The following is a 9,110-nucleotide window of genomic DNA, read 5'->3' on the forward strand; positions in this document are numbered from 1 at the left end:
TGTATATGAGCCGAAATACATACGGTCCAAATTTGACTTTTCAAAATCCAAATGGTCGATCCAAACCGTTCATCTTGTTCTCCATATTAATATGTGTTTGGAGACCAAATTTTACATTTTTCTGAATTTTTTTACTATTTATTAAGTATTTTACAAAATTATTGATCCAACGATGGCTTAACAAAATAGTAAAATCAGCAGGCATCGTTGGATCAACAATTTTATAAAATACTTAATAAATAGTAAAAAAATTCAGAAAAATGTAAAATTTGGTCTCCAATCACATATTAATATGGAGAACAAGATAAACGGTTCGAATTGACCGTTTAGATTTTAAAAAGTCAAATTTGAACCGTATGTATTTCGACCCATATATATTCGAATGCACATTAGTCACTCACTCTCTCTCTCTCTCTCTATATATATATATATATATTACCACTAGACACATAGTGGAAATGTTAAATCCTAGCAATAACTTTCTTCACTTCGTATGTTTCATGTCTGACCCACACAACATCAACAACAACAACCACGTCTCTGTTGGTATTCACATGAATATATTGATAAACAACTACAAGTTGGAGTGCTAATGCCGACTGACATTTGTTAATTCATATTTATAATTTCAGTAATTAACTATTAATTATAACCTATAATATGGCCGGTAGAACATTTTCTACCAGTTCGTTCATAGATTGATAAGTTACTACTCTTTTCCTAGTTTGAAAAATAGAGTGCAGAGAGGTTGATAAGTTACTGCTCGCTGTTTAATTTCACCTTGAATATTATTTCATTTATCTTGTAAGCATTTAAATTAGTCAAGCAGAGATAGCATGAGGCCCAGCCCAGGCCCACATAACCGCAAGAGGATTCAGGACTTCAGAGTTGGATAGGACAGTTTCTTACTTTCTTAGGAAATTAAATTACAACACCATACCAATAATAAATAAAGAGCGAAGGGGCCCGATGGGCGTTAGATCAAATTTGGTAATATACCAGGTTCGGACCGTTCGTTTGGCATTTAGATTCGAAAGATCTGCTTAGATTCATGGACGATTATCATATTAAATTTCCTACACGAATCTTGAAGCAAATCAAACAGTTTTATCTTGTGTCGGATCGACTTTTGTCAGACGACTATCGGAAACCCTCTCTCCCTTAAGAAATTAACAAATAATCAAACATTTTATACGAGTCAAAACAGACAAAAAGTGTTACAATTCGACAGAGAGAAAAGAAGAAAGAAGAAGAATGGAGAGAGCTTTAGAAGAGCTGAGAGTGGGAGAAGAGGAAGCGGAGGCGGTAGAGGGACTGCCAGTGCGGGCCCACCGAGCAGGAGAGGAAGCAAGCTTCTACGAGGGCTTCGCTGTCAGAGGGATCCGCGTGGACCGGATCCAGCCAGGTTTCCTCTCCTGCTCCTTCACCGTTCCCCCTCGTCTCACGGTAACAAATTAAATTCAATTCTAATTGTAATAGTAAATACAATAAATTGTGATTATATACTCTTGAATGAATTGATAATGAGCAGGATAGGAGGGGGGAGATGGCCGCTGGGGCGATTGCGAATTTGGTGGATGAGGTGGGTTTTGCGGCAGTGAATTCGGAGGGGCATGGCGCGAAGGTCTCGGTCGACATGAACATTGCCTTCATCACCCCGGCCAAGCTCGGGGTACCTATATTCTCTCTGTTGTCAATTGTTTCTCTTCCTTTTTTGAGAAATTAATAGATTATATTTTTAAGTATTAAATTTTATAAATAAACATATTAATAAAATAGTTAATTATAGATGGGGAAATAACTAATTTTCAAATTGGATGAGAAAATATCTATGGGTATATACCCATCAAACTAATGATGGGCATATATATCTAAATTTATCTTCTTTTTTTAACAAAAAATAAAATGTATATCGTATGATGCATAGGATGAATTGGAAATCAGATCAAGAGTGCTGGGCCACAAAGGAGGATATTCTGGAACACATGTGCTGCTCAGGAACAAAGTCACGGGCCAAGTTGTTGCTGAGGGCCGGCATTCTTTGTTTGGAAATCTCAAGAGCAAAATCTGATCTTGTAACCTATTCTCATCTCATCTTTTTAATAATGGTACAGTAATGTAATGCAGGTTTGGATCAATTTAGACAGTATTTATTGAAAAAAGAAATTCATATTTTTTTACTTGCTCTGAGTTTATATTAGAGAGGTCACATTAATTGCCGAGTTATTGATTGACAAACTGTAGCAAGTAAGAAAAGCATGTTAAACCTATGAAAACTGTAACTGTTATCATGAAGGCACCTACTCCAAATTATGAAAGAACCAATATATGTGCCACTTCCTTTTTCTAATTTTTTCTTATTACTTGGTTGATTATTTTTAATTGGATATTTATGAATTCTATATCCAGGCTTTCTATCTCCAACACATTTTGCTTGATAAACTTGATTATTTTTAATTAAATATTTATTTTTTTTCCCTTGCATACATAGTAGCTGAATCAAATAGACTGACAGCCTAATTCCTCCCTTTCAAATGAATCAAATAAATTCAAGACAGATAGAAACCTATATGCGGATAACAAACATTTTAAATACAATTAGAGTTGATCCATTGATATAACGCACATTCAAGTATTTTTCATGTGACAAAATTTAACATGGAGGTTATGAAGTCTATACATTCTATTACTCCATTCGTGTTCTTTGCAGTTGTCTTTCTTTCTCCTGCATATATCCAATATATTTTTCACAAATATAAGGATGGGTGTATATGTCTAATGTATCATTTTTATGCGCTGACGTGTGGGCGTCACACACCCATTGTAATTGAGGAACGTACGGCCAAAATCATTTGAAATGCGAGGATAGTTTGTGTAATTATTCATGCTGCATATAATTTTGGTATTGATATAAGACAGATATGTTATTATGCAACATTATTTTAGCACTTTTTCCCAATAATATTCTTAATAGTCTGGGCACTCTAAACCAGAGGTGGAGTGAGGAAGGAGGAATGGGGGTCAATTGACTCCCATTTTGTTTATATTATGTATGATTTTATATAATTTAAAGTAAAATAGCATGATACTGTAAAATTGACCCTCATTCTTTGTAGAAAATTTTTATATAATTGACCCCCTTATGTATTTGATCCTCAGTACGAAAGTCTGGCTCCGCCCCTGCTCTACTGTTTTTTTCATTGATTTACTGTCCAAAATAGCTAAAATATAAACTTTGTTTTGTTATTTTTAGGATAATTCTAGTGTACATGCAACTTTTATGGTACATTAAACTATTATAGTACATATATTAAAAAAATATTATTAAAATTCAGAAATTAAAAGTTTAGATATGGCATAAACTGAGTTCTGAGATTCTGGTATTGACTCCACCCGTGTTCTCTTGTTGAGTTCTCAATTCTTTTAGAGGTGGCTTGATGTGAACTGTAAAATAAATATTACTAAGGCCTCCTTCAATTTAAGTGTCTATTTTGGTTACAAAATATATGTTCTGAGGTGTTGAAACTAGTTTGAAATGCCAGGCCTTATTTCTGTTATTATGGTATAGCAAAACAAATTATCCGAAATTATTTTTACTGGCAATGTTGGGATTTCTGTGAAAACGTGTTTAAAGGCCTTCTTGGATATGTGCAAGCATGCGACTGTCTGAGTATATGCAAATGTTTGCTTTAGTTAAAAACAGTGAGTTTATGTTGTATGGCAATATGATTCTAGTTGATGATAAGAGTAATTTCTGAAATTATATATTGCACATGCATCAAGGGCTTTTTCCGGAACTTTGGTTTGGCGAGGGCATAAAACCAAATTTTGGAAATTTTAAGGAGTTGTAACACTTTTTGAACTGTTTTAGAAGGATTTATGGATCAATAAAACTTATTTGAGTAAATTTTTTTTTCTTTTGTTGTTTATTTACCTATTTATCATCACTGGTACCAATCGGTATCGGTGACAAACTTGTTTCTGCTCTCGGTTTCCTTAGTCTGGCAATTAAAATGAGTATTTTCTAAGAAATACCAAACCTTCTGGTACTCGAGGAATTATTGAGCATTTACTGAGGTTATTTCTGAAATTGATAAAAGAAAAAAGGTTTTCTAGTACCCTGTGTGTGTGCAAAACTAGAAAATTTTGATAGTAGTTGAAAATTAAAATGCACAAAATGTGGTGAGTGAGATTTTAACTCAAGACCTTTCAACTCCAAAATAAAAATTTTGCTATTTGATTACAACTAAACATTTGTTATTTATTGAAAAAGGCTGGACTATAAAAAGTAAAAAAAAAAGAAAAAGATATAAAATTCAATTAAATTTTTATATACATAATTAAAATTTTAAAATTATAGAGTGACTTAGAGCATCTACATCCGTGAAACTCTTGGAGTTTCTAAATAACTGTTAACTAATTTTTAGAAATTTTGTCTCTGAAAGTTTCTAAACTCCCACATCCCTGAAACTAAGATTAGAGTTTTTTAATTGCCACATCAGCAAATAAATTACAAGAGAAAAGAATTTCAACCAATTATTTGGCCACGTCAGAGTTTATAAACAATTTCTTATTAAGAAACTTTGAAGCAAAGTTGCTAAATAAGAAACTCATCTGCATCCCTGAAACTGGTTTAGAAACTGCCACATCAGATTAGAAACTCCAAGAGTTTCAGGGATGTAGATGCTCTTAGTCATCTTTGACTAAGTTTAAGTTCCATCCCTGACTGCACTTATATGACATGGTACTGTCAGTACTCAGTACTGTGACTCTCTCTCTGCTATGGTACGCTGGATTACTTGAAAATAGGATTAGATTGTAAATACGTAATAATTGGTTAAGATGAGGTAAGAACCAAAACCAATTCAGCCCAAGTTGAAATTCATGAGGTCTCTTTAATATTCATGCAGATTATGATCGGATGGTTAAAATTCAAGCTCAAAATTTAAGTTACTTAACGGACCCGAACTCATATATAATTGCATCAATTCAAGGTCATGTATTTGCCACGTTCATGAGGCACCTTTTAATATTTGTATTACTTTAAAAATTGATACGATTTGGCACGTTCAAAATCTAAGTCTCCGCGTGAGTCAATTTGTAGATAAAATAGTGTCAAAGATTCCATGACCAAGTCATAACTAGCTCGAATCCAGCAGTGCCAATTAGATGCGCACACAACCGTGTTTCATATCATTTTTTTAAGTGTGTATATATATATATATATATATATATATTTAGTTAAAGCAAAACTAAAATGTGAAACTATACCGAATCAAAATTATTTTGCTAAAATAACACATAGAAAAATGCCTTCTGAGGCTAAATTGGTACACACATCTTATCAAGTTCTGAGTTGCCTACTTCCTATGAATCAAAAATTTCATGGTAACTCGATAAACGGCTCAAAAATGTAAGAATCACCAATTTTTAAGATTAATTGGTGACTTTAAAGTGAGCTCCTATATTTTAAATAGATCCGAAAAGAATTTGACTCAATTTTGACTTAAACCGATGCAATTAGCAAGGGAGGTGTGATGTGGCGGAAACAAAGCCATAGCTAGCTAGATTCAACCATGCTAATTACATGCACAAGTGCAATGTATTACCTTCGCAAATTGATGCACTTTGTCCCGTTCAAAATTTCAACTATTCTCATGAGTCAATTTACAAATGAAAGTGTCAAAGATTCAATGACCAAGTCATTGCTAGCTTGATCCAGCAGTGCCAATAAGATGCGCACGCAACCGTGTTTTTTTCTTTTTAAAATAGAACCGTGTCTTAATTTTTTTTTAAGTATTATTATTTTTATTTAAACCAAAACTAAAATGTAAAATTACGCTAAATTAAAATTATTTTGCTAAAATAAATCTAATCAAATTCTGAGTTCCCATGAATCAAACACTTCACTATAACTCTGAATAACACAGCTCAAATTTCAAGCAAGCACCACCAATTTGTAAGATTAATTTCATCATTGAAGCACACATAACATAGACAAACAACCCCATTTTTTTTAACAGCAGATATAATTAAATGCACCGCAGTAGAAACAGAGTAGAAACATTTATTTCAGCAATCCAATACAAAACATACATCACACTTCTTAAAATTTAACAAAGAGTAGTCTTTGATGATTTCCCATATAAAAAAGTAACAGCAACCATCAGAACTCTTGAATCTCTACATATGAACAAAAAAGAAATATGAAAAAAGTTGAAACTATATGGACATTTATTTCAGCAATCCAATACAAAACATACATCACACTTCTTAAAATTTAACAAAGAGTAGTCTCTGATGATTTCCCATAAAAAAAAGTAACAGCAACCATCAGAGACAAATACTGTACTCTTGAATCTCTACATATGAACAAAAAGGAAATATGAAAAAAGCTGAAACTATATGGACTCAGTAAACCTAAAGACGCGGCAAAAGTAATTACGACCTAATTTACAGTAAAGTATTCTCGCTCGTACTGCATTAAAAGGGAGCACGGGAGAAGAATTTCTTGGCCACACACAAATACTACCCGACATAAAACATACGGGAAATATACTGTATAGCCATCTTTTTTCCACAAAAAAAAACCTTTGTTTTCATCGATTTTGTGGTCAACCGATAATTTGAAAGAGGCAGACTGATGAACAGATCAGGGTTTCAGCTTCTTTTCTTTGAGCTTTCTTTTACGCACACTATCAGTCAAGAATTTGATGGCGTTGATCAATTCTTGAAAAACCCTAAGCTTGACATGACCCCTCCTCCTGGGGAAAGAGTTACCTTTAGCCTTGCTAAAGGTTGCATTGCTCGGAGCATGGCAACCTTCCATGAGAGAGAGAGAGAGAGTACTTGGCAGCTGCTGCCAAGATTTTCAAAAGAGAGAGAGAGAGAAAGAGAGGGGTGGGGGTCTTGGGGGAATGTATAGGAGAAGGTGGGCCCTAAGAGGAGGAGTCAAAGTGAGCTTTCTTACAGCTCAAGGATCAGTTGTGTTGACCTAGTGATTGATTTCAAAGTCTTTTAGGTAAGTTGTAAGAAGTAGCGAACAACTAAGCAAAAGCTGGCAAGGTGCCAACCTGGTAATTACTTCATACTGGAGGGCCCGGAGTGCAATAGCAAATGAATTTAGTAGTCATTTGGTACAATTTCTTTCATGGTGTGAAGAAAAGGTAATCTAGAAGGAATTAGACAACTTAAACTTGAACTTGGGAGCTCAAGTACGAAGTCTGTTAATATAGTTACAAATTCGTAAGGTACCTAGATGTGGGGCCCGCAGTGCAGTAATGGGTAATAAAGTGCTGTCCGACAAAGAGATTTGGAGATGTGAATTTGACACTAATATAACTTCAAGATTACAGGGAACAACTGATTTTGACAGAAACAAGGAAACTACGTGGTTATAAGTTCAATATAATGTTAAAACATTACCTGAGAACTATGTTTACTTTGTCAAAACCACCAAATATTAAGAACAATTATTTAACATTACTTGACAGCTAACTTTAGTTATTAATATTAAACTGACAAGTCTGTAGAACTTATATGAGGAAGAAGCAAATCCAAAATTTGTAACTACAAAAGTTGTATTGGAAAAAAAAATTAGAGCCATCACTTCAGGTGTATCAGACAGCTCAGTCTCTACCAGTACGGAACTTGGCTGGAATAGTAAGCATGTTCCATAAGAATATCACACCTAATTGGTACAAGCACAGTGCAGTGCTTGCATTTAGCACTAAACCAAAATAGCCAGATTAAAATGTTTGCTTGACCCCATAAATGTTATTATTTCATATTGGGTATATTTGGATTGTACACAACACAAGCATACAATTTAAAAAGAGAAACAAACAAATGGCAAACTTCATAAGCTAATTACTTCTTAGAGTCATTTTGTTGGGTCAACCTGAGAACAAGTGATAGCAATTCACCTCTCAATTCGTGCACCTTGTCCCCATTCAACTGCTCACGTAACACATCAAACCATTTTTCTTTGCCATCTGCTGATCCATTGTTTTTAACTTTACAATACCATTCACACACACATCTAGCTATCGCCATTACATAAAGGCCACAATCATAGCCGTTTGTTTGCCGCGGGGTGGGCCCGTCGTGATACCTAATCAATTTTAAGAATGCACATTTTTTTTTTCAAATGTTAGTTGACAATGTGAGCATGACGGATGTTAATTTTGAAAATATAACATAATATCTTATTTGCAAAATGTCCTTCATAGCGGGTCTGCTTCCTGTAGGTTTCAAGTATGATCATGCGCCAATTGCAGTTGTTTTGTCATAACATAAATTGATCTCAAAACCGGGGCTTTTAACTTTTATAGTGCCTTTTTGGATGCACAGGGCAGTATTAATGTGTTGCTTTAAGATTTGTGCTATGAGAAACTGAAAGCTCCAGATTTGTCACAGATCAAGTCAAATTTAGAGATCTTAGGGGATGTGAACTCGTGGCAACACCTACAACAATCCAGCACTGCTATACCAGTGCACTGTATAGGTACCTGAGTCACTCTAACCGGTACCAATCAACTTCAGTACCAAGTAAGCAATTTAAATAAAAAAAAATATGATATAATAGAAGAATCAACATTACCCAAATTGAATATCGCCGAGAAAGTGCTGGACCAACTGGTACAGCTTGTACGCATGGACAGAGTTCAGACAGCCACTGCTGTCGTGGTGCACGAAATCCCGGGAAGGCACGTGACAGATAAGGAGGCTCCAGTGGGACCCACCTTCGGCGAGGTTGACGTCAGGGTTGTCGTTGACGGGGAAGAGCACCAGCGCCTTGTTGCGCAGCTTGAGGGGAGCGACGACGTCGGAGAGGGAGGTTGGGTCGGGATAGTTGGCGATGAGATAGGCGATTGAAGGAGGTACGAGGAGGATGTCGTCGGGGTAAGAGCAGGATACGGCGAGGTGAGAGAAGAAGAAGTGAATCAGGCGGTCGTTGAGGTAGTGGGGCCCACGAAGGATGGAGAAGTCGGACCGGACCAGAGTCGAGTCACCATGGGTGAGGATCCGGTCATCGTCGCCACTTGGTGGTGCCATTTTCTGTATCTATTCCAGATTCAGTGTGATTTATCATTCATGAATGATGAGGA

The 9,110-nt window shown here is 35.3% G+C and overlaps 2 protein-coding genes and 1 long non-coding RNA gene across 4 annotated transcripts; 2 read left to right on the forward strand and 1 right to left on the reverse strand.

Annotated features, from left to right (window-relative positions):
- Positions 1-1,191: 1,191 nt before the first annotated feature.
- LOC144575024 (uncharacterized) lies at positions 1,192-2,325 on the forward strand. The gene is made up of 3 exons (XM_078325138.1): positions 1,192-1,446; positions 1,532-1,672; positions 1,928-2,325. Exons 1-3 carry the CDS (start codon positions 1,255-1,257, stop codon positions 2,069-2,071), a joined length of 477 nt encoding a protein of 158 aa, XP_078181264.1. The 5' UTR covers positions 1,192-1,254; the 3' UTR covers positions 2,072-2,325.
- A 3,483-nt stretch (positions 2,326-5,808) lies between these two features.
- LOC144574976 (uncharacterized) lies at positions 5,809-6,379 on the forward strand. Its single transcript, XR_013518327.1, has 2 exons — positions 5,809-6,126; positions 6,290-6,379. It is a non-coding gene; the product is annotated as an uncharacterized LOC144574976 (long non-coding RNA).
- A 572-nt stretch (positions 6,380-6,951) lies between these two features.
- LOC144574974 (Cysteine proteinases superfamily protein) lies at positions 6,952-9,110 on the reverse strand. Of its 2 annotated transcripts, none has more exons than XM_078325085.1 (3): positions 8,603-9,110; positions 7,874-8,113; positions 6,952-6,994 (listed from the first exon to the last, which is right to left on the reverse strand). In XM_078325085.1, exons 1-3 carry the CDS (start codon positions 9,055-9,057, stop codon positions 6,967-6,969), a joined length of 723 nt encoding a protein of 240 aa, XP_078181211.1. In that variant the 5' UTR covers positions 9,058-9,110; the 3' UTR covers positions 6,952-6,966. The 2 variants fall into 2 exon arrangements, with proteins under 2 accessions (XP_078181211.1, XP_078181212.1); XM_078325086.1 differs by lacking the exon at positions 6,952-6,994 and adding an exon at positions 7,002-7,362 and having other exon boundaries at positions 8,603-9,109.

Source organism: Carex rostrata, chromosome 23 (genome assembly GCF_964058835.1).
Source record: "Carex rostrata chromosome 23, lpCarRost1.2, whole genome shotgun sequence".
NCBI classification, from domain to species: Eukaryota; Viridiplantae; Streptophyta; class Magnoliopsida; order Poales; family Cyperaceae; genus Carex; species Carex rostrata.